Source organism: Rhea americana, unplaced genomic scaffold (assembly GCF_003343005.1).
Source record: "Rhea americana isolate MKP2758 unplaced genomic scaffold, rheAme1 scaffold_208, whole genome shotgun sequence".
In the NCBI taxonomy this organism is placed as follows: domain Eukaryota; kingdom Metazoa; phylum Chordata; class Aves; order Rheiformes; family Rheidae; genus Rhea; species Rhea americana.
In genome coordinates this window covers 412,325-438,845 of record NW_028186239.1, presented here as the reverse complement: position 1 = coordinate 438,845, position 26,521 = coordinate 412,325, and the positions used below count along the sequence as shown (strand labels likewise).

The 26,521-nt window shown below is 38.2% G+C and overlaps 1 protein-coding gene across 2 annotated transcripts in view; it reads right to left on the bottom strand.

Annotated features, from left to right (window-relative positions):
* NOX4 (NADPH oxidase 4) overlaps positions 1-26,437 on the bottom strand; it is a 107,032-nt gene extending 80,595 nt beyond the window's left edge. The window contains exons 1-8 of one of the 2 annotated variants that reach the window (XM_085304367.1): positions 26,315-26,437; positions 25,454-25,549; positions 12,147-12,257; positions 11,369-11,453; positions 10,606-10,703; positions 8,656-8,683; positions 5,407-5,479; positions 388-468 (exon numbers count right to left, since the gene is read on the bottom strand). In XM_085304367.1, the coding sequence (XP_085160493.1) occupies positions 388-468; positions 5,407-5,479; positions 8,656-8,683; positions 10,606-10,703; positions 11,369-11,453; positions 12,147-12,257; positions 25,454-25,549; positions 26,315-26,371 (629 nt within the window). In that variant the 5' untranslated portion in view covers positions 26,372-26,437. The remainder of the gene's footprint in view (positions 1-387; positions 469-5,406; positions 5,480-8,655; positions 8,684-10,605; positions 10,704-11,368; positions 11,454-12,146; positions 12,258-25,453; positions 25,550-26,314) is intronic. The other variant, XM_085304368.1, reaches the window with a different exon arrangement.
* Positions 26,438-26,521: the final 84 nt, after the last annotated feature.

The window sequence follows — 26,521 nt, the reverse complement described above, 5'->3', positions numbered from 1 at the left end:
TAGAAGTCAAAAGGGGAAGGTAGGGAGGTATGAGAAAGAGATGAGTGACTTCATTTCACATACTCCTCTCAGCAGCCAGGTAAGAGATGGCAGATAAGTGACAATAATGTTTTCTTAATTTCCCACCAGCAACTKGGAAAATAGACAAAGAATAAATCTGAAAGTGAAGCAACTTTGTGTTAGCTGTCTTAGAATCATCTATTGATGTTTCTCCAAACCACAGTCTGAACTTTACTTAAATAGTTATCTGTCAGAAAAAACAAAGATGAGGACATCTTGTCAGGAGGTTGGCCCCTGTGTACAAGTAAGCTCAGGAAGAGCAACATTCCAGAGATATTCTTTCTTGTTGTGCTTGAGGAAAAGGAACGGTGTTTTTCATTTACTTACCCAGAAACATGTATCATCAGCAGCATATAGAAGACAAAGAAAAGATTGTGTGTATACCAGAAAATGTCATAGTTTGAGAACCTGAAAAGAATAAACCATGGTTCAATGCCATTTCAAACTATTTCATTCAGACCAAAACACTAATTAAAAGCAGATCTGTGCACATAGAAGATCATTATACATCACATAGTCGTGTAGAATAGGCAAAGCACAGTTAGAAATACATACACATCATAGCAGTTTTAAAACTGCTAGCAATTGAAGTAGTGACTGGCATAGAAGAAAGACTGTGTAAAAGAAAAAAGGAGGACAGGCAAGTATAGAGTTAGCTGGAGAACACTTCTTGAATTAGGAGACTTCTCTGCTTTCATAGGCCCCACATACTGCCTACCAGATTCTCATATCTACAACAGTTATTCAGCCTCCTGGCTCCAAACTCAATCTCTTTACAGTGAATGCCTCCTTGCATTCTCTGTGGTCCAACAGGGAGGAGTAGTGTACTAAACACAAACAGGCAGAGCAGACAGCAGCAGAGGGGAGGGAAGGAAAGAAGAGAGAAACATTTAGAGTATAGAGTGGAAGAAGGTCTAGAACAAGGAGGCAAGAGCAGGACAGGTAGGAAAATTTTCAGGGGTTAGAGGTCACATATAATGGGGCTCTGGGACTGACACTCTCGGCAGGAACAAGAGAAGCTTTACTAGTATAGGATGAGGAGGGATGAAGTGGAAGGAGGACTTCTTTTCATCAGTGGTTTGTTAGGAAATGTAAAAAGAATAAGGACCAAAGGAAATGCTCCTCTGGAACTGTTCTATTTTAAGCTTTTTTTTTTTTTTTTTTTTTTCCCTTGAGTAAAAGTCACAAAAAAGGAAGTGATTAAGTTAAAAATGGTTCACTTAATAGCACACAAACACAGTTCTTCGTAATACACAGCATGGTAGCAGAGTCCCTTTCAACACCCCCCCCCAAAAAAAAGCCCTCCACCTCCACCTATAAGTCAAAGTAACTACTAAATAAGAAGCAATCTTAACTCTGAATACATAGTTTAAGAAGCTACTCTTTAGACACAGCTAACTCCTTTTCAGATTTTTCCTCCTACAGTCTTTTGTATAACAGCTAACTTGTTTTGATACATGTCTGGGATGTGTGTTACATTGGTTTATGTCAATACAGGATTTATTGTTTTCTTTCTCAAGCCAGAAAAGATCATTAAGATAATCTGTTTTGTGGGCCACCAAGAAGAAAACTGAAGAAACAGCAGTTCTAAGAACTGTAGCAACAGCAAGGGGCTTTGAAAACCCTCCTTCGAYCTGTTCCTTCTCCCATTCCCTACTCCAGCACTTTTTCCTCATTGAAACTGCTCAAATCATTTGCAACTACCCACACCCTGTTTGGCATTTCAATGCAGTGTCCCGTATCAGTATCTATAAGGAGATGGGGAAGAGAATATCCRCAAGATGAAACTAAAGGATGCTGGAATGGAGAGTGGGAGCASGAGGGGAAAGCACAGAGAGAATACCATTTACTCCCAGACCTGACACAGGTCTTAGCGCTCTGGTTTAATTTGGTATCTTGCAGAATGCAACATAAGAAGCTATGATTATGATTACCCTGAACTAATTCTGATGAGATCTTGAGCATTTTTTTCAGAAAGAACCACTTTTTTTTTTTCAAAATTCCAGGGATAAGAAGTCAATCCCAACTTCTGACAACTTGTTTTCAACAGCTGTTATCACTGATAACAACACACACTTTTTGTCTGAACTTGTCTAAATGTCAASTTCCAGTCAGTTGAACATTTTATTCTTTTCTCAGCTTGCCTGAAGATCCTTCTGTAACAAAATTCTGGTTTCTCACTTACATCAATTCCCTTTGAATGTAATTAAATCCCCTAATCCTCCTTCCCTCAAACTAAAGGGATGGAGATCCTTAAGTCTCCCACTGTGAGGAACAATTTCTAATAATTTAATCCTTATATGGTTCTTCTTTATCTAGATCCTTCCTAAACTGTGSGTCCTACAGCTACATACAGTATTCTAGCACACTCAGTAATCTTCCTATCGCCACATGAACATTTTTATAGTCCTTCAGAACATTTTATTTTACCTTCCAGTGAGGTAAAAAAAAAAACCTACTCACAGAATTAACAGATTTCTTAGGAATCCAAATGCCTGAAAATTGGTGAACAAGCTGAGAATTTAATTTTAATTTTGGTTAACCCACTTTAGAATTTGGCAGGTGAAGCTCTGCAAGAATTAACTTATCAAGAAACATATGAGGAGACTGCCATACTTTTAAAGGGACATGTTAAACTTAGACAGTAGAGTTCTGCCTGTTACAGATACTTTAGAAAAGGAATATACATGTTAGTTTAAGATGAAATGGAAAACAAATATATTTGATTATAAAAGAGATGGCATTTGAACAGCATACATTTTAATGTTCCTTTAAATATATCATTTCCAAAATTGCTAGCTGTGTTCAAGGGAAATGCTCTTGAATATCATTAATTTGATAGTTAGCAGAGTTACTTTTGTAGAAACAGCATCTGATGTCAACATTTATCTGCATGTTTACAGTATTTTCTAATAATTCTGCATCCCTTCTAACAAAAAATTATTAAATAAAAAATGGTGAACCAATTCTCAGGTATAACATGGCAAAAATTTAGATGAGATTTCAAAAGATAATCACTTTCCCCTTTTACACCATTAGCAGCCAATCCCTTCCTCCACATACTTATAGCTTACTTAACAYGTAAGGACATAAAATAGCATGAAAATCATGGAAAGAAAAGTTTCAGGAGGAACATAAGAAGGAAGGAAAGGAAATCTAAGATAGCTTAATGCACTCTGAAATACTTAAATTAAATTCAGTTTCTGACAGGCAGTGAATTTTCCTAAGACTACAGCATGAGTTTTGGCACTGTTAGGGACCTGAGAATCCACATGGAAAGGGACTGGAATTGATAATCTTCAATAGCTAAAAACCTTAAAGGATTTTCTCTCTGTGYCAATTCTCTGATATCTAATAATGACTGATAAACTGAAGACAAAATCTTCTCTACTCTGCTAGCCTAATTATTTTCACAAAACACGCACAGGTCTAGCATCATTTTGGCTTCTGGATCTTTATACAATTTGTCACAATTGGCCAAAAATTAAGGGGGAAGAAGGGCATTGCAACAGAAAGATGCACATGGAAGCTTGTTGCCTTAGAAAAACAGACTACAAAGATAAGATTGAGCTATATGCCTGAGGGAGAAGCCAGGGTAAAATTTCTAAATAAGAATTAGTGCTAGAATAATAGGGGATGCTGTTGATCTCTTTAGGGCTTTGATTCTACCGACTGGATGGTGGAAAGGCTTGAAAGCACTTGCAGTTACAGTAACTGAAGAAGGAAATAACAAGCATGTAACTTGGAAAGAGAGAAACCTTTGCTGCATGAACCATAAAATTATTATTTCCAATAATACGTTTGCAACTAAATATATTTTCTGAGGTTTCCCAATCATTAATAAATGCTCTTCTTTTTTTTCTATTTTATCACAGTCTTGGAGAAAACAGGACTTTGTTCTGGCACAGTGCAGCAGTGTGAAATAATTGTTCCATTTTTCCAGCTTCCCCAAATTGGCTTTCTTTTGCAAGTACAGCCATCTGTGTGGACTATGCACTGTGCAACCATGTCTGATATGTGGCGTAGCAGTTTTATCCATGCTTCTGTAGCCTCCAGCTTCTCATAAAGTTCCTAATTCTGGAAGTACTTTTCTTTAGGAAAAGTGCATAAGTATTTACTGGACTGCTTTCTTGAATTAGTACCTAATAACACTGCTACTCAGGAGAGACAGATTAGTTCAAAGTTCTTAAATACATATCTAGCTGATATCAGTGGACCTACTATGATGCTTGAAGTTAGATATGGAATTAAAATATTCCTCGGTGTTTGTTGAATCAAAATGATATATTCATATAATCAGTCTTTGACTTCAGAGACTGCTATAAATATCAAATTTTATCATATCTTTCAGTTGCAGAATCCAAGCCTACAAAAGTCTACTATGTCAGCCTGGATTGTGCAAAGCACTGGTCACTCTAATGTACTACAATGTACTGTACWACAGTAATGCTGATGCAGAATGTGAGCCCATGGGAGGACCAAGCTTCCAAGATTTTCAGTATTTACTCTGAGCCAATAAAAAYGTTGCTGTTTCCATACTCTCTAACTCTGTAAAACATCATCTCCATTAAATATAATATATTTGACAACCAGAAGTAGAGCTTTAAAGAATATTCTGTTTAAGTAGCTCAATTCTCTTTGGGTTTATTTGGTTGTTATTGGTTTTCTGGGGGCTCTTTTTTTTCTTCTTCTTCTTTCTTTTTTTTTTTTTTTAACAGTTTGTTTTCTATTTTTGTTTCTCTCCTCCCATACCTAGTACAAAGAGGTTACATTAAACATTTCACTTATGAAAGCTTCCTTTGGAGAGCTGATATTCTTCTGATACTTGTGCTAAAAAGAACATTGTTTGTAGCATGTTTTTATTTGATGCAGTATGATGATATTAGTCACATCTTTTTCTTTNTTTTTTTTTTTTTTTAACAGTTTGTTGTTTTACAACTGAAAATCATTAAGATAACATATCATCTTATTTTTCTTCCAATGGCCTTAAGTTAGGCATTGGATCACACTTTCCATATGCTTAGCTTATTGTCTGACTGTACAAACAGAAAAACAGAACTGTTCAAATTTTTAAAGGTTTAGATTTTTAACTGAGCATTTCGCTTAAAAAGGCTTTTTTTCTGGAGGCAGTTTATTCAATTTTTGTAACTTTTTGAATATAAAATATGCTGTGCTAACTTAATTACACATTTGTACAAAAAACGAGTAAGAAAATTGATATTGTTAACATTCATTTAAATCCTTCTTGCATTGCATTRCACTTACTCTGCAGATTTCCTCTAATCTGTATGAGAATATAATTACTCAAGTGGCATTATTCAGCATAATGACCAGATTATGTCTTACCTGATGGCATATGTAGAAGCTGTACACATTAGGAATAATACTAACACCATAGTGACTCCAGTCAGGCCTGGAACTGAAACAAACACAGGATGATTTACATTTGAATTGTGAAGAGTTATATTTGTATCATATGACCTTTTAAAACACTGGAATTTATTAGAAATACAATTCATGATTCAAACAAACTCTTTTATGTATTTATTTCTTGATGAGAGTTCCTTTATCAAATACTATAGAGTACYTGGTGCAAAGCAGATGTATTTCCCACCTTCTTAGAGAAAAATGCCTTTTTCCTTGTATTTGACCATGCATCACAAATTTCCTATTAGTCTTTTCTCCTGTAATCCTTTGCTTATAACTCTTGTCTCTAAGCAGGTAACTAAGAACAAATCCTCCCTCTGTTTTGTGTAAGACTGTAAAAGTTTTGAAATCTCTTTTTCCTTCCAAACTTCAAACTCTCTAGAACACTACAATTAAAAAGCTGTTCAGGGACAGAATTTCAAGCAAATCAATTTCTATGCAAGCTGTCACTATAATTGTTTGCCAACCCATTTCATTCTGCAATGAGAAGAGACTGAAATTATTCTGTGGCACTGTACCACGCTTGAAACTGTTGCCTAGAAAGGAAGGTTTGTAACAGTAATCTACTGCCAGCCCTTGACAAGGAAAGGTTAAAAAAATTAAGGTTTGGACTCATTTGCTCAATTGTAGATGTCCATATCAGAACTAGTCTATCCTGTGCTGTTTTTTATGTCAAAGGAAAGAAATAAGGATTTCCAGGGCATGATTCAGCTCATCCTAAAGTAGCATACTGCCCAAAAAGTACACCAAACCATCAGCCTAAACAGACGGGAAAAATCCTAACCAGAGTTAGAACTTTCATGACAAGCACCTCATTTATAAAACTATCATCCCAGGAATTAAGAATCAAAATTAAGAACCTAAAAGCCATGGTTTTATTCCATCAAAATATTTTACTTCATGAGGAATGTAACTGCTAAAAAAATTTAAGCATGGTCTTTGGTCACCCTAAAAGCCATGAGCTTAGTTTTAAACAATGTTAGTGAGGCCAATCTCCATGTGCAAATGTTAAATATGCGCCTTTATAGTGTTGGAATCTAAAGGTCTTTCACACTTTCCTGGAAGTAAATGTCAAAGATCCATAGATTTTAATGGTCCRGGATCTTTTTCCTGATCACATCCTACAGATAAGAACAAGTTAAATATTTTAAKAATTATTTGTGATTTTTAGACTTTTCAGTGTTGAAGATGCAATTTGAGATCTRATTTTTTTATACACTTCTCAACATCCACTTGCTGAAAAGTCAGATGCCTGATATCAGATACATTCCCAAATCACTACTCAGTTTTGCAAATTCTATGAAAAATCCTGGTCCTGCAATCAATAAAAAAACATTTGTCACGGATTTCAGAAGGAACTAATTTCATCCCTTGGCAGAAAGGTTACAATTTAAAGCAGTTACAATAAAAACTGTGCATTATTTCTATTGCCTCTTTCATCATATATTCTTTCTAAGCCTAGCTGTTGATGCCATCTGCAATCAATACTGCCTGATGCAACTACTTCCCATCCAATGGCAATCCAGTGCTTGAGCCAGCTTCTCACATTGTCTCTCATGCCACAGCAGGCCACCTTTTCAATCTAGTTCTTAAATTCTCCTGTTCAAACTGTAAGCATAAAATCACTCACAACCTTGCCCCAATACATCCATTTTTCTTTTCTTCCCCCCCTCCAWCTCCTCCCTGTGCTTGTCCCTCTTTTGCTTCACTAACTATAATCTTGATCCCACAGTTATCTTCACACAAGGAGGTTCCTTCCTGGACTTATCTGTAAGTCTATTATCTATTACACTGTAAATTCATTCAACCCTTCCTTATTCCATCTCTCTATTGTGGTAAAAATCAGCCAATAAATCTAGTCCTGAACTGTTTGGGAAGAGGATTATGTTTTTGCTTGTTTGTACAGTGCCTGGTACAGCAAAATCTTGGTCGCTGCCTGGGCACTCCCACAGTACAAACAATAATCACAAGTCATCAGGATAGGAAGTGATTCAGGTCATCATACATAGTGAAGTGATCCAGGTCATCGTAAATTTAAGATTACTTGAAACCATCCTTTTCTGCATCAATGTGCGCAAAACATTTCAAAAACATTTGCAACGTTTTCCTGATTGCCTGCAGGTAAAAACAATTCAACCTTGCAGGTTCTCTGCTCAAAAGTGAACTACACAGATCTCAAGGTGTTTCCAGAAACTGGGATAATACTTGATGTGGCCTCTACACTGGTTCTCTACCACAAGATCATCTTCTTCATCCAAGGTATCAGATATAATCTTGCCCTCTCCCTCTTTTACTCTTTTCTATCTGAGTTACCTTATTCCAGCACTCCATCGCTGATTTGCTAACTACAGTARATATCCAACTTATTTCCAGTTAGCATTTAACTTACACCTCAGTTTCTATCATTTCATTTTCACACTTCCTCTGTCTGAGCTACAATTTCCTCAATGTTTTCAGAGAGCAGTTTCCCATAGACTGCTAATCCTAGTAAACCTGCTGAGATTGACAGTTCTAGAACCCCATTCAGCAATGCAAATTCACCATTACTTATCTCTATTCCTTTGGATCTTGGCCTATATGCTACCAAGACAATATTTCAACGTTTGATCTAATTAAAGGTGAAATAGAGATGACATCAAAAAGGATATTAACAGTTCAGACTTCTGTCTATCCCTTCACACCTAAGTGTTGCTCCTTTCTGGATTCCTGCACCAAAAATGTCTTTGCTTATTTAATTTTTATGAGTACTGAAGTCTGATTCCTGTGTAACAGTGTAGATTGCTCTGAAGTCAAGCCAACCCTTAAATAAACCAGCTGAAGCAAGCAGACTGCTTTTTTGTTATGTTTCTTTTTCTAAAAAAAATGGATCATTTAGGAATTTCGTTTTAATATTATGCAGAATCTCTGTTTGAAACTAACGATTTTCCACTGACTCATCTACGGAACAACAGCTTTGAAGATGTTGCTCATCCTGCTACAGGRGCTTATGTAACTCCTCCTTCCTGACTATTGGATAAACAAACCCAGGTTATATTAATACAAATAATACAGCTCAACCTAGCTGAGTTATAATAAATAGAGCACACAGATACAGGATCAAAACATTTTGTCGAATGAATGATGATGAGAAGTCACAAAGTTTCTCATTCAGTTTTGCAACAGACTTACTAGTAGCAAAAAGAAGTTTCCTTGGGTCCTGAAAAATAGACAAAAATGTCAATGCATACAATTTTATATCCATATGAACAATGTAATAACAATAAATAGATCATAAATCTCATGTGCTTGATAGCATAAGCCATCACTAAATCTGCAGGAATGAATGTAGTATTTGGTAACAGATTACACTGACTACTATTCAACATAAATTAAAACTTCAGTCTTTGTATTCCCCCAGTGAAGACAATTCTAACCCTTTATGAAAAATTATGAAAAATTTTTACAAATATTTACTTTTGAAAGCCTAATTTCACTCAGTCACCTCCTATCTTTGGAAGGACAGAGGGCAACAGAACAGAGAGAGGTTTTGAAGTTAAATACAAGACAAGCAGTGATCACTTTACTACCGGTTACATCGACAAGAAATTTGCACTGAAGCAGGACTGAACAGAGGAGATGACATACCACATATGAAAAGGTGGAAGCAGAGAAGATCTTTGAAAAGGGTAAGAGACAATACATTAGCCCAACAGAAAACTGCTTTACTCCTCCTGGGTCCTAAGCCTCTTGAGCTTTTACCCTCCTTATAGAAAAAAAGATCTTTCTTTTTAACTTGAGGAAAAATGTAATGAGGGGAGTGGATAATTTTCATACTGATCAGGAAAAACTAAGCTTCCCTGTCCCTGACCCCATCCCCATCCAGATGTGCACACTCACTTCCTCCCGTGTATAGAAAAGATGACAGTAACACCCAGACTAACTGCAATTACTAAATCACGCAGGTAGAATTCACAGACAAGAGTTCAAGAGCTATTAGAGTACCTAAAATCCAGGGTGTTATGATCCTAGAGTTACTAAAAAATTGTTACTCTCTCTATTCTGCACAGCAAAACTCCTAAGACAGCTTTGTACAGGCTGCCATGCATACTCTGGTATGTTCTTGCCTGAGGTAAACTCCTGCTGACATTCCTGGTGTGGCTAATGTATTCACTCACTGCTGACATACTCAGACAGTTGAGTTCACTCCAGAACCTCAAGACCATAGTTGGTGTTGGTATGTCTATCTTCCATGTAACAGCTCAGTGATTAAATCATTCAGCCAGAATGTGAAAGACCTTGGTTCTAGGTCCTTATGAGTCTTGACTGAGTTAAGCTCCCCTTTTCCAGGAAAAGATGCAGCTGGGATGAGGTCATTCTAAATCTTTCCCAGGGAAGTTGGTAGAAAAGAAAAGCAGACTTGAGATTAGAATGAATAAAAGCAAAAGAGAGGTTGATTGTAGCCCACCAGAAAATGTCCTGGACTCTGGTCTTACTCCTAAAATCTTCTAATAACTCTCCACTGCAAAATGGACTGGAAAGCGGACTAGAACTCTAGTATGTCCTCAAGAGATCTGCACCACAGACAGAAAAGTCATCCAAAGTATTTTGTAAGTAAAAAATTAGCTTCCAGCTCACCTCATGAAGATACCTAACTCCAACTCTTAACATACATACTACAATTCCCAATGCAGGCCATCAGCAGCTTAAAAGWGCAAAATCAATATCAAGTCTCATTATCCTCTAATCCTCAGTGTATGTCACATAGCACTACCTACTCAGTAAAACAACTTCAGAACATATTTTCCCAAAAGAGGTGCAGAAGTGGCTCAACAAGGGCCATCCGAGGAACAGAAAGAGAGGCTGGAAAAAGAACCACAATTTGGAACAACTTGATGACAGCATTCTCCATCTTAAAARTCAATAGGTATGGTTATGTTGTCTTAAACATAATGGTTATTAATATATGCTTGTTCAGAGGAGGAAATAAAAATCACAACAATTCATGTGATGCTGCATTTTCAGTGCACAGAACCAGTTGCACTGTATGGAACGGAACTGGAAAATGGAACTGGATACCCAATTAACTGCATATTTAAAAATTATATTTTGCTTTAAAATATATAAGGATTGATGGCTTACCTCACCATGATAGTTTGCTACATTTAGAGCTGGAAATTCTTCACTGTAGTTCTCAGAGAAGTTAAGAGCATTTACCAAATGAGCAGCAACATGTAAAACTAAAAATCACAGTAGGAAAAGCTGAGGTCAGTAAGCAGGAGGTAGATGCTGTTCTGAACTACTAAAGAAAAACATCTGCTCAGCTACCCAGCTATAACCACATCACCTGTATGACTAATGATACATATATAAAATCACGTATGTATGTATGTATACACACACACACRCACACTTTTAAGTAAGTCAGACTTACTTTACATTTGTAACAGAAAGTTTTACATATTTTAAGATGTTTTTTACACTATAGAAATCATTTCTGTTCTGAAATGTTCAGCTGGGAGGCAAACAAATATATCCGCCAAAGAACATTATTACTCCACTGAGTAGGGTATTTGCCACTACTGCTCTCTTCTGCAGGTAAGTTTTCCACCTCTTCATTTATATTTCTAAGGCCATGTGTAATGGCAAATTTTAACCTGATCTTATTTATCTGTCCTTTTAGAAACTGGAATTCTCAGAAAAGCCTCAGCACTAAAATGTAAGTCTACAGGTTTAAAGGAAAAATAAACTAAAAACCACACAACTGAAAATGCATTCACAATTTAACACAGGGAAGCACAGAGCAAGACTACCCCCAAATGTACTGTACAAGAAAATCCACAAGATACTGCTTTGTTTAAAGTATTTCCAAAATGAGCTGCTGTTCATCACAGTAAAATCTTACCTGAAAAGATGCATATTGTAACACCACATGTCACATGAAAAGTTTTACTTTTATCTAACAGTCTTCTAGTTTTCCTGCTGGCAACCTAATAAGAGAAGAATTCAAGCAATCTCTCTTCTAAAACAAAGCAAAGAAAAAAATACTAACAATAACTGAGGTGATTTAATAGCAACATCAGATTTTACTAGGTTAAATGTCCTTGCAAGCATAATACCAAAATTTAAACACAGCAGGATCAAGACAATGAGGCAAATTCAAGGTCTTGATGAAGAAGTTACAGTTAATTTAATACTACAGATATGAAAAGCCCATAAAGTGATGTCTCTTCTTGTCTTATAACTTATTAATTCCATTATTATTTGTTAGAAGGGTCAATGATTCTTGAGCGAGTAAGAACACAGGGACAGACACCTGTTTATATTTGCATACATACATGTATCTTATAGACATCATATTTTATATATAATATAAATATTATATACACACACACACAAAGAGAGATATTCCCCAAAAGCATTACTTCTATTTCTGCCAGAGTAACCAGTGGATTGCAAGCAATTAAAATTATTTAAAGACTATGGGTGTGGAAAACAAATCCTCTTAGTTTTGCCAGGACCTTTGTTTCCCCTTTGATAACTAATGTATCAGGCTGGATGATACCTGCACTATGCAGGCACATGCATAGTTAATAGAGACATAACATTCTTTCCTATTATTTTTTTAATTAAAAAGAATCCAGAACCATATTCTTAACTGCTGTCCTAAAGTTGGTGCTTACCTTCTGAGATCCRCGGAGGAAGGCCAAGAGAACACGGCACATTGGTAAAAGGACCAAGCAGCAATTGAGATTGAGGACAGATGCTGAAGCTCTGCTAATACACAATCCTAGCTGAACAAATACAACAAGAGTTAGATTATAGGGAGAAAGGGTGCTGCAATGGTTCAAACGCCAGTATTAAATCTCCCTTTGTTTGCTTTGAATCTAAACAACTCTCATGTTCTCCTGACTCATCGAACGAGTGGGGTTTCATGRTGTTTTACATGTACTGGAAGAACAACTCTACACATGACATGCTATCTTTTTCTCTGGAGAGAAACATTTCTCTCCCTAGCATTAATTATTAGAGTAACTTTTCAAAATGAATTTTTTTGTGTGTTTGACAGCATTGGTTTTGAGGATGCTAAAAGAGTAACCAAAATCAGTCCCCAGAGGAGCTAGGAGATGTGTTGTTATCATCCCTTGAAAGAAATGAAGTAGAATTGTTTTTTTCCCAATTTTCTGTGGTTGTATTTTGACGAAGTCTCTTAAGAACTCTATAGTAGTTCCCTGTCATTCGCAACAGTTTCTTCCTAGATGCATAAAAAGGGCGGGGAGTAAAACCGAGAGAAAAGCTGATGTCATCATTACTTTAATCCAAACATCACTGAAACTCCTCAAAAAGCCTGAGTTCAGCTGAATTGCAAGAGGTTCAGGCTTGTCAGGAAGAACAGAACTAATCTCAACAGATGACAGCTTTCCACTGAAAGAACCAATATCCGCATCTGCGCTCACGATCACATGAAACAAAACGTATCTGGCACCACAGTGATGTCTACTCAAAGAACACCTACAAGCTCAAATACACTTACATAAGCAAGAAAGAGGAATAAATATATGAACTATGTAGACAGCCACTTAAGKAAAATGATTTTCTGATAAATAATCTAGAAAAAGATGTAAAATAAAAGATTCTATTAAACTGAGATGATTATATTGTTCTGAAGATTGTAAGAGCACTTTCACAGGACCCCTTATCGCTTCACACTATTCAGTGCCATATATGGACCAAAAGAAACCAGGTTCTCTTCAGTTTAATGACTCAAAAGTTGGGAACTTTAATGAAATCTGATTTCACTAATGCTCATAGTAATATATTTGGAATTATAAAATTGGAAAAAATACTTGTCAAATAAATGAACAAAGCACACTTTAGTGTCATAACCCTGTATTTTGTTATCTTATATTCTCTCATTCATTTGTGAATTCTAAAAAAGGTAGCAGCTTGCCATTGCTCTTGTCATTATTAGGAGGAATTAACATTTCACTGAATTTTATAAAAGATGCTTTTAGAYTGTCAACAGATTTCTGAAAAGATATTTCTATGATGTTCTCTAAAACCTAAGTTTTTCAACTTCAAAAAAATTAATGAAGAACTGTTGTAATAGTATAAGGTAATTCATAATTCAAATGCTGCAAAGGTATGTGAATGTTGTGAACSTATACAAGTTATATATTGAAAGTTACCACAGATGTATCACTTTTCCAAAATTAAATTTTATGCCAAGAAAGACAACATTTTTATTTCTCAGAGAGGAAAGAAAATAAATAAATAAGTAAATGAAACATTTTCATTATATTCTTAAGTTTCCTATCTAGATGAAAAAGAAACAAAATTGGAGASAAACAAGAAGGTTTTATTCACTTGAAAATTTAAATTTTTGCAAAAAATATTACAATGCCTTTTAACTTTAAAAATGTAGTTATCATTCCTAGTTTTTTATTGACTTAGCTTTGCCACTGAAATGGATGAATGTATAAACTAATCAAGATAAAATAAACAAAGGACCTGGAAGTCAGCATGTCTAGCAAGACYCCAAGCAAAACAGCATGGCAGGAGCACAAAACACCAAAACCACCACACCACAAAGTATCATTTCATATCATAGAATCATAGAACAGAATCATAGAATCAGTAAGGTTGGAAGGGACCTCTGGAGATCAGCTAGTCCAACCTCCCTGCTCAGTAGGGTCACCTAGAGCATCTTAGACATGGCTGCATCCAGGTGGGCCTTGAAGATCTCCAGAGAAGGAGACTCCACAATCTCTCTGGGCAACCTGTGCCAGTGCTCCGTCACTCTCACGGGGAAAAAATTCCCCCTCACGGTCAGGCGGAACTTCCTGTGCTTCAGTTTCTGCCCATTGCCTCTTGTCCTGTCACACGGGAACACTGAAAAGAGTTTGTCCCCATCCCCTTGACACCCTCCCTTCAGATACTTATAGACATTGATGAGATCATCCCCCCTCAGCCTTCTCTTCCCCAGGCTGAAGAGGCCCAGCTCTCGCAGCCGTTCCTCAGAGGGCAGGTGCTCCAGCACTCTGATCATCTTCATAGCCCTACGCTGGACTCTCTCCAGTAGCTCCATGTCTCTCTTGGACTGGGGAGCCCAGAACTGGACACAGGACTCCAGATGAGGTCTCCCCAGGGCTGAGGAGAGGGGCAGGATCACCTCCCTCCACCTGCTGGCAACACTCTTTCCAATGCACCCAAGGAGAACATTGGCCTTCTTGGGTACAAAGGCACATTGCTGCCTCATGGTCAACTTGTCATCCACCAGCACTCCCAGGTCCTTCTCTGCAGAGCTGCTCTCCACAAGGGCAGCCCCCAGCTTGGACTGGTGCCTAGGGTTATTTCTCCCTAGGTGCAGCACTCTGCACTTGCCCTTGTTGAACCTCAGGAGGTTCCTCTCCACCCAGCTCTCCAGGTCTCTCTGAATGGCAGCACAGCCCTCAGGTGTATCAGCCACTCCTCCCAGCTTGGCATCATCCACAAACTTGCAGAGGATACACTCTGTCCCCTCATCCAGGTCATTGATGAAGAAGTTGAACAGAATGGGACCCAGGACTGAGCCCTGGGGGACTCCACTAGCCACAGGCCTCCAACTAGWCTCCAYGCCAYTGATGACAACCCTCTGAGCTCTGCCTTTCAGACAGTTCTCAATCCACCTCACTGTCCACTCGTCTCACCCACACTTCCTGAGCTTATCCAGGAGGATGTTATGGGAGACAGAGTCAAAAGCCTTGCTGAAGTCAAGGTACACAACATCCACTGCTCTCCCCTCATCCACTCAGACAGTCATGCCATCAGAGAAGGCTATCAGGTTGGTCAAGCAGGATTTCCCCTTGGTGAATCCACGCTGGCTACTCCTGATCACCTTCTTATCCTCCAGATGCCTGGAGAGGACATCCAGAATGAGCTGTTCCATCACCTTTCCAGGGATGGAGGTGAGGCTGACCAGCCTAGAGTTGCCTGCGTCCTCCTTCTTGCCCTTCTTGAAGACTGGAGTGACATTGGCTTTCTTCCTGTCCTCAGGCACCTCTCCAGTTCTCCAGGACCTTTCCAAGATGATGGAGAGCGGCCTGGCAACAACTTCCACCAGCTCCCTCGGTACCCATGGGTGTATCCCATCTGGGCCCATGGATTTGTGGATGTCTAGCTGCCCAGAAGGTCTCTAATCCTATCCTCCTCAACCAAAGGAAAGTCTTCCTTTCTCCAGACCTTCTTCTTCATGTCCAGGCTACAGGATTCTTGGGGGCTGCCCTTAGCAGTGAAGACTGAGCAAAGAAKGCATTCAGTAACTCTGCCTTCTCTGTATTCCTTGTCACCAGGGCCCCCATCCCATTCAGTAGCGGGCCCACATTTTCCCTAGTCCTCTTCTTGCTACTGATGTATTTGAAGAAGCCCTTTTTGTTGTCCTTAGCGTCCCTTGCAAGACTCAATTCCAGCTGGGTCTTAGCCTTCCTYGTCACATCTCTACATACTCTGACAGCATAACATGGGAAGGCAGCTTTGGAAATTTGCCTGCTTTCAGAGTTTATAACACATTCCTTCTCTGCAGTACATCCAGGCACAAAAATCAGCAGACAAACAGAAGGTAAAGATGTGCACTCTGTCTGGAGTATCCAGCTCTCCACCTTGTCCCCTTTATGCTTTGGCACTTTGTATTATTCAGTTAGGCCTAAGTACTGGGGACCTCCTCACCACACGCTACYCTGCAGCACAAAGTAGTCACAAGGACACCCTCTCTCAAGGTTTTGTCATGGTAAGTAGGAGAGATTACCCCACAGTGTGCCCCTGCCTTGCTCTCTGCCATGTACAAGGCATGATCCCTGCACAACATCCAGTGAATAGATCCCACAGAAGGTGTTCCAAGCAGGACTTCTACAGCAGAGGAACTAGCAACCTACTGAGTTAAAGAAAACAGGACTAGCACAAACTACACCATCTAGTCCATTCCCATCCAGCAGCCCTCCTCCTCTATTTCTTCCAGTAAAGAAGCTAGAAGTAGTCCTTTATTTTCTTCACACAGAATCTCCCTTGCTTCTATTTTATCTGTTACTTCACACAGTTTTAACAGGTACAATGAAAAAAATTTATTTCCTATCCTGCAGTAACAACTCTTCAGATATTTGACAGCTATTAATCAGGTCTTTCCTCTTCCGTTCTCTCCTACAGACTAAAACTCAATTCTTGCTATTCTTCCTTCACAAGTCATTCTTTGGAGTTTAGATCATTCTGTCTCTTTCTCTAGACTCTTCCAATTGGTCCAGATCTTTCTGTAAATGCAGTGACAACTGAGCACTAACTACAGCAACTGAACTGAGAATTTACTAGTACTGAAAACTGAATGTTACTTCGTGCTTCAAAGTGTGATTAAAAAAAAAAAGGTGAACAACCACAGTAAATACTTCTCTATCCTTGCCTACATTAGCTTAAAGTGACTTCAGAACATCATAAATATTTTCAGACTACCAAAGAAGACACCAATACCATTGAAATGATTGGACTTAATGACAAGTAAAATGTCTCTACAATGTGCAGCCTAGATATACAAGATAGTCTCTATTTTCATTAATTATTATTCCTCTAAAAGGAAGCTAAAACTGAGCTATACMTCTCATAAAAGCAGTAACTTCAAAAACATGGTCATTAAAAGCATATAAACATTTTTATTAGAGTTTGCTAATGGGATACAGAATTCCAGTGATTAATTGAGCATGGCATGAAAAACACAAGAGTTATTTAGAATTAGAGCTTATGTAAAACCCAGAAGTTAGTTGAACCACTCTTKTAGCTCTTGACTAACATCCAAAAGCTGAAAAATGTCACCATATAGTTAACTCAAAAAAATGTAATAATTTCTACTGTATGACCCACAGGATAGGAGTTTCTCAAGAATTTTTGTTGTCTTTGAGTTTAAACATACACCAGGCAAGGCAGCAGTTATCCAAGACTACATTTATTGAGCACAACTATTCTTGTTGCAAAACTGCAACAAAACACTCTAGATTAATCTGGAATAGAGTTATTTCGATGCTATGCTTAAGAAACAAACATAATTACTTTTTTGTAAGTTTCAGGGAAAATAGCTAAAATGTYAAACAAAACACTGAATCAGCTATAATGAGCAGATAAAGCTTAAGAAGAGTCTTCATCTAGTTCTTTAAGGCCTTCCTTAAATCCAAGGAAGAAAGAAAGGTGGCCAGAGAAGTCTCTTTTTCAAACAAGCTTTACTAAGAATGACTCACTTTTTTTTTTTTTTTTTTTTAATATCACTTGGCTTGTGTATCACTAGTTTTGTATCACTTGTCACATAATCCTCTTTTTGAAAAAATAACTTGTTTCAACTTCATTCCACTGGTTATGTAAAATCCGTAGTCTTCATGTACTGAACAGCTCGCAACATGTATCTTGTAAGAAGCAAAATAGCACATGGATGACCAAGGGAGGGAGCAGTAAAGGGAGGTGAAACTAAAACACAAGTTTTTGTGTTGCTATGAGGCCGCCAGTCTAARAAGGTACCCTACTAACTTTGCATTGTGTTTTTCTATGTTGTTATTTAATAAATATTTATTTAAATGCAATTTCTATAGAAGAATGCCCTTATATTAATTCTAATTCAATGCTATAAGCTTTAGTGCAAAGGGGGGAGGGGGAAAGAGCAGGAAATGACTTCTCAAAAAATGCACACCACTTCTGGAAAGTGTGATTCAAATATTTGGATAGAAAATGTCACAATTATTCGCTAATGGTTAAGTTTTAAGATCTGACTCTGAAAAAATAAAATTGGATCTTTTGCTACAACAAGCTTATGAGCAATTTTAAAATAACGGCAAAAAAAATACATTTAGCAATGCTTTTAATAACAGTTCATGCAAGATCCAGAAGTATAACAGAGTACTAAGTTTGCTCTTAATGTATATCCAAAGGCTTAAAATATCCCTGTGAAACTAATTCTTTCCAAATGGCTTCCAAGCAGTCTTTTTCTAGACTTCCTCTGCGTTGCCTGGGTGGCCTAGTAACAAATTAACATAGTGGATTGTTGGATTTTTAAACAATAGTAGAATATAAGATTTTTTTCTTTTTGCTCCAAGGCAACTCAATGGTTCTGGAAGGGAATATATATCCTCAATAACTAGCTAAGAAATGAAAGAAAAATAACCTTCTTCTCTTCCCAAAGAGTATTACTGTCTTAAGAAAAAAATACATATATATTTCATGTTAGCATCATATGAAATTGCTTCAAGAGGCTCAAAAATCTACTCCTTCTGGACACTCCTTTATCAGCTTCATTATAATCAAATCYAAGCATCTGACAGCCTCTTTCTGTGCTTCGCACATCCAGTCCAACACATGCTATTACTCCACTTTATAGAGGGGCAATAAGGCATAAAGAAACTAAAGAATTAATCAAATTCACAGAATTAATCTGTGGCAGGTATAACAGTGCACTGGATCTGCTGCAAACTTAAAGCTTAAAACTTAAAAACTAGACAAGCTTTTCTCTCCAGGCAAACAGAGCAATCACAGTATTTTCCTTCTGCACAGCAGAAAAGGGCTCCAGAGGTACAGTGGGAACGTAAAGTCTCCAGCTATCACTGCCTGTGGTCCCACAGTACTTGGGATGGACTCCAGACTACATTACATTTTCTTTATAGAGTAGTTTTTGTTCTGAATAACAAAGTACAGATAATCTAAGATGAAGGATAAATCTGAATAGTACAGATAGCAATTACTTCCCTTAGGCCTACCAAATCTGCCTGGAGATCTAGCAGGAAAACCCAATGAAACTGAAAGGAAGAAAAATGTGAAGGTAGCGGAAACCTACCGGGATATCTGAAAGCTTCTATAAAATTTTGATTTTTTTTTTCCTGAAGATGGAAAATTGTAAGGTAGGGCTTTATCAATCCATCTTTTCACACTGCAATCTTTTAAAAGATATTTCAAAGCTAAGTGACAAAATATTTTCAAAACATACTTTTCAAAAATATATGTAACGTGACAAAATAAAATAACCATAGTTCTCTAAATTCAGAATTAAAATGGGAGCCCAATTCTCTATACTAACTTGCCTTCAGTCTTACACTGCACATATTAATCAGTCCAGTTCTGATATTATAAAAAGTGAAAAACATCAGGAGTGGGCAACAGCAGCAACATTTTTGTTCCTTTTATGAGGTAATGGGGCATCTTCCCCACACTACTGACAGTCAATACTCTCAGAGTACACTTGGAATTCACTGATCAGGCAGTCCTTATGGGTTATATCTCTCTTTCTGCCCCCATATTTAGGTCATATTCTCACTATATATGCAGTCCCTATGTGTTWCAGGTGCTCCTCATTCTGCTTGCATCAGTCATGCCATCTGAAGAAAGTAACTGCCCTAATCTGGAGTTCTGTTCATCCAAATTCTCTAGCGCTCTCCAAATCATGTTTTCATTTATAAGCTTGTATAATCTTGACCTCAGGATGTAAATTTTTTAGAAAATACTTTAGTCCGCGTTGCTGAATTACASATTTCTTTTTGTGGCAGGTAGAATGACACACATACAGACTGGAAGGGCTCTCACTGTTCTAGACTTACTCTCCTTCCATAGTGACACCACAATTTCTTTTCAAAATGTGATACCATTTCATACACCAATTAGTATGAAGGGTTGATCCTTCAAGATCTAGCATGATCTAAACTCCACTAGGCCGACCATGAATCAAGGGATGAAGGGTGCTCAAACCCCCCCCAAAGAGACTCACTGCAACACACTGCAGCTCAGGTCATAAGAGAGAGTTGTCTGTTGCCATATTTGGATCACAGACACACAGAAGTGATGTTGTATCTGGTACTAAGGTCTTCCTTTCTGTTGAATCATTTCCCCTTATCATTAAAAGCACAGTAGATAATATGATCTTTAAAATTAGTCTTCTGGCATTTAATGAAGCTATCTTAAGATCTGACAGTGTTGGATAATTATGGGAAACCTTCATTCTTCAACCAAAGAAATATTTCAGCCATAATTCAATTCTGTTCTATACAGAGTCTTATGCCATGATCATCACAGAGGTAGGAAAAATGATGTGAACAGGACTTGATATTTTTACCACTAATCTATATAATATAGTGGTTAAAAATTCAGTAATCATTTGATCTACTTCTACTAACATGTTCACTATGAAATTTGCACAAAATGTTCAGCAAAGGTGGAGGTTCTCACATAAACATTAGCAATAACAGAGCTCTGAAACAGGTTGCCCAAAGAGCTTGTGGAGTCTCCACCCTTGGATATATTCAAAAGGTATCTGGATAGGGTCCTGGACTACGTGTTTTAGTCGACCCTGCTTGGCAGGGGGGTGGACTAAATGTTCTTCAGAAGTTGCTTCCAACCTCAACCATTCTGCGAGGATAGATGCCTTTCACATAATCACTGCCATTTGAGCTGAAAAAAACAAAAACCTGTGTGGTGCAAACCCCAAGCTCTTTATTGGCTCATAACTGAGAACAATCTTAGCAATGATGGACTGTCAAGGAAGGACAAAGATGAAGCAAAAAATGTTTTAGCAAACATAACAAAGGTCTATGAGGCAAAGAGAAAGCAAGAAGAGATCCTCTTCCAAATTCAAGGGGACTATCAGGATAAAGTCTTGTAGACTAAAACTCTCAGTCTTCACTAGGACATTCAATATATACACATTTACATAGCTTCCATAGCAAGATAACAATCAATCAGTAAATGTTTTTGCTACATCAAACACCTTAAAGAGCAAATCTCAAATACTCTAGTTACAATACAATTAAATAGTTACAATAAGATAGTCTAAATAGCCTAGTTATAATACAATCAGATAAATAAAACAGGACATTAAAGAAAATAAACGCTCAAGATACACAACTCTTCAATGTTTGGATATGTGGGGAAACAGACCGCAGTGTGGTTGCACAAGGATCAGTGAAAGTAGAACTTGGCTGCAATTTGCAAAATCTTAATACCGTGATAAACTAGCAAAGAGACAAGTGCAACTTACTGGAACATCTGGAATATATTCCTATCAGTAAATATGGAAGATATCAATGTAACACACAGTAATGTACAGTAAGGAGGCAGCAATTGTATAGCTAAAAGGCCAGGAAGCATTTTCCTTTTCAATCCCATTTTCAGTTATGCAGTCTGTTCCCAAAGGGACCTTTCTGAGGATGAATTTTCTTCACTTTGGTCTGAAACTCAGAAGCTAATCTCTTCCATTAATATCCATTTGACTGCATTAAAGTTATCTGAGCCTAGATTAGAAAGAGAAGAGGGAGAGAGAGACTTTTATGCCATGACAAAAAGAGTCCAATGCTTTTTCTGTTCTTTGGGAACTCAGGCAACAGATAACAGCATTAAATTGAATACCTGTTTTAAGAGATTTGAGTCCTGTAATAAGTACTCAACATGTGACTGAATTGGTCAGATACAAGCAACTTTGCTGGAAAAAATAGCAAAGTTAATGTGAAGGGAGTAAACTGGCAGTTTACAAAGAAGTTAATAGTCTCTGACCCAGGAGATATAAAACCTCCAACAAAGAAGATTTCAGAGTCATGTAAGTAACCTATTTATCTTCCTTTCTGTATTGCAAGCTTACCATATCACATCTATCTAGCATGAACATGGAGAAGAAAATATTCCTTTCCTCTTCCTATAGCCTTTTACGTGTAATTACTGCTTGTTGTATGTATGTGTTGTCAGCTTTCKCTTCTTTATGCTAAACAATGCCAGAAGTTTACACTTTCGTATTAAATCATGAAAAAATTAGATTCTTTATCTGAATTATGTTCCTGAACCAGAGGCAGTGAAAGTACTGATATGGTAAGACTATGATTTGTAGTGTTACAAGCAATTACATATCCAAAGACCATACTTCAAGGTTTTTCAAGGCAAAAATATTGGAAAGGTGTTTACATCCCCAAGGTTCAATTTACCCAGCAAAAACCACAGAACCRTTAAGGCTGGAAGGGACCTTGGGAAGTCCAGCCTCCTGCTCCAGGCAGGTTCAAAATCAAAGTGCAACTAGGTTGCTCAGAGTTTTGCCTAGTTAGTTCTTGAAAACCTCCATGGATGAAGATTCCACACCGAAAGGAGTTCCTGGTCTCCTCAGTAGGACTGAAATTTTCTCAGTAGATCTCAAACTGAACAAAATGATGATCATTGACGAGAGAAGTTTACCCACTAGATTTTGTAGTGTACAATACACCTAAAAATCTCCTCCCAGCTAGCCGCTGGCACTTCAGTGCCTTTGACTCCTGCTGTATTCCCCCACAGGAATGGAGGCTCTTCTGTAGGCTAAACAMCACCAAAAGTTTACACTTTCTTATTAAATCATGAAAAAATATGCCCACAACACAGTAGTGCAACTGTCACCATTTTAAATGCATGGAATTAAGGATCAGAAAGAGTGACTGACATATATGAGCGAGTGTTAACCATCTAAATATTTTTTAAAAATCTTGTCCTAAGTGCCTTGCTTAAGGTCGTAGATGATAGAATTGGCAAGGAATAAAACTGAGCTTCCTTCTCACGTAGATGGCTGTTCTCCCTCAGCAATCACTGAAAGAAAGAATAATCTCACTCTTTCTTCTTTCTCACATCAGAAAGAGGAGAAGTGGCATAAAAAGATTGCTAAGAGTTGAATACATTCATGATATTCAGTCCAATACTGTATTTCATATCATAATCTGATTTTCTACAGCTATTCTTCTTGTTCTCTATSCTGTTACTTGATAAACAATAAAATTATCTGTGGTAAATCTTTCAGAGCTCTAGTTCTTAAGGAAGTTTTATTTTATCACAGCATACWGAGAGCAAAAACTCCTCAGCACACCACACTGAAAACCAAGAGGTCTGAATATATATATATATATTTTAAGATCAAAAATTTACAAAAATGTAATTCCTTTTTGCCCTTAGCTGTTGACTGCCTGGAAAAGGAGCAAACTTTTAGGAAAGTATCTGTAAAAAAAATGCATCGTCTTAAGACAAAAAAAGAACCCAACTGTTGAATTATAAATGAAGAATTTTCACCTAAAYGTCAAAAATTTAAAACATCATGAAATGGCACACAGAGACACTGCATGCCACTCACCCTCCRGAAAGGAGATTGTTTACAGAGATGAGCTATGAAATGGTCAGTGGCTACACACAGCAATGTACAGAAAGAAGAGGAGCAAAAATCCCCATGGAATGTAATAGCAGCTGTAGTATGGGTGTGCTTGTTCTCTGTTTCCTAAAGATACTAAAATCAGATTCAGTTTTCCAGCCCTTGCAAAACTTGTTTTATATGCACATACAAACATATTCAAACTTCAAAATCTACAAATTACACTTAAACAAATTCCAAAAAGTAAATTGCAAGAATCTTTTACCATTTTTGTTTGCAAAGTTTTAAAATAGTTTTTAGAACTTTGACTAAAAGTATATTTTAGACTTAGCTTTTCACTTTCCTCCTCTTTTTAAATAGTCTTTAAATTCCCTTGGTGTATTGCCATAGTTGCAGACATCATGTTAGATGGATTCAAAATGCTTGGCTTCCTGGTTCTTATCTACTGCTCAAGACAACGAGGCTCTGCTCAAATCATCTTGGAGGTCCTGAACCTGCAAGCCTAACTGTATTATATTATTTTCARTGTTTCTTTCATTCTGAAGTATAAGAAAACTCTCCAAAAGGCTGGTATAAGGTGGGTGAGTTCCAAATTGAGTGGAACTGTGCTGATTGATACCAGCTGACAATCTGGCCCAATGTGTTGACCCAAGAACATTTGCTTTTATAAACAAYCCACTTGCTCTGCCGGGAGCAAAAACACTTTTCAAATGGATGCACTAGGCTGCAAAGCCATTACAGGTGGTAAAATTAAACATGTTTTCATACTTTTTCTATCTAAAAGTCATCATAAAGTATTTAAATATTTTCATTCCCTTCGTTCTGCGCTACCAGCTAAGAGTCATTTCTTGAATATATCTGAATCAGCCATAAGAAGAAGAAGAAGAAAAAAAGAGACAAGTTCACAAAACTTATGGAACTAGCTAGGTACAGCAATGATATGTCATATGAAAAAATATATCATGGATCTACCACAGCTTAAACTCGGATCATCTGCAGAGAGTTAGGACAGACACCGTCCATGTTTTAGTCCTGTGTAAATTTGTCACTGAAACCCATTTCAGATTATGACATGTTGTTAAAAAGCATCATGCTACTCATCCACTTTTTCCTAGATTCTAAAATTCTGGGCAACTCTTATTTTTCAGAAAATTTTTAACCCTTRATCTATCCCTTTGGATAGATGCCATTTCAAACAATTGCAGCTTGATAGTTATTATCTATGGATAACCTCACGAAGTAGACCCATATGGTACCCCCAAAACACCATCTTTGGGGTTTTTTTTGGTAGTGATGGTAGATGTTGCTGAAACAAAATAGTCAAGTCTCCATTAAATTCAGATTCCAAGACTTTGTTTTTAGAAAACAAAAYGAAAATTAAATGGAATACAATCATTTACACAGAACACTGAATCTATGAAGATAACAATTAAAGATTGAAAAGAACTAAGGTTTAGCCAAAGAGTTCCTTCAGCATGTATGTACCATAAAWATTAGATTAGAAAGAATTTGCCAAAAAGAACCCATAAGCTTGGCTAAAGTTTTGATGGCTAAGTGGAGATTCAGTCATCTGTTGATCGTGTTTGTGTTCCCGTGAGCCTGCCTGCAGCTGGGAACACGGTGAGGGAAGAAGGGAGGGGGACAGGATAGCTGTCCGACATTTGACCAGCTCTTTTTATGCTCAACACTGTCAACTTTCTACTCCTCAACAACTGCCAACAGCATCCCAGTAAGTTCCTACTTGATCCTTCCCCACTTTGCAGAGTTAACAGGCAGTCTGTGTCATCCTTCACTCTCTATCCCTTCGCTTCGGCCAGCATCCCAACTTCCAGGGGAAAAAGCAATGTTTGGGTCACTCACCCCTAACATCTGATGCAAATAATAATACTGCTGTCCATGATAATAAAGCAGGAAGGTTTTCCAGAAGAGCCATACATTGAGGGAGAGCCAGAAAAACTAAAATTAAGGAAGACAAGAAATAAGAGACAGTAAGTTAAAGTTACATGTGCAAACTTTTCAATATTAATTTCAATCATAAAATGCATACRCATGTAGTTTCATAAAGATTTTGAAATGGAATTGAAAAACAAACTGAAAGCATTTAACAAAAATATTTTAAAATACTAAAAATAACAGCCCCTGTGTGAGAAATTCTGGCTTTCAGTGACTTTCCCAAACTTTATGATCTACCTTTACTACTGAGAGCTGACAAAGCCCTCTGCACACACAACATTCCTCTAAAACTTTAGTTACACATCGCAGTCAAAGGCTCGAGGAGTAAAAACGAGCAACAAAGAGACAAAGGCAGGAAGAATACGACCCCCAGGAAGACCCGTGTGCTCCCCCAAACTTGGGGGAAGAGGACGCGCGCGCGCACTCGCGCGCACTCGCGCTCACGGACCGCAGCCCAAGCCCACGTGCGCGCACATCCACAGAGCACCGCGAAACCTAACRCCGAGCACGGCCGGGAGCCCCGTGGCCCCTGCTCACGCACGGATGGCACGGAGGAGCGTGCCGGCAGCCGGGACTGCGGCAGTTCAGGCTCACCCGCGCCCGGCCGCGCTCCCCACGCGGCACCCGCGCTAGCCCTGTCCGCGGAGCAGCGCCCGGGCAGCTCCGCGGCTGTGGAGCCTCTCCGCTCCCGCTGCCAGCGCCTTCCCGGGGGAGGCGCCCGGCAGCGGCTCAGCCCTACGAAGGGGAACCCCGGCGGCAGCATCCTACCAGAAAGAGGTGTTTGCTCCCCTCATTGGCCAGCCAGCTCCTGCAGGACGGAGCCATGGCGCGGGAAGCCTGCCGCGGGGGGCTCTGCCCGCTTCCCGCACCCCACGAGCAGTGCTGGCAGGACTCTGGGGGGAGGGGGGGCCGGAGAGCGAGCCCTCCTTTTCAGCTGGGCTGAGCCGGTCCTCCCCTCTCCCCACCCCCCTCCCT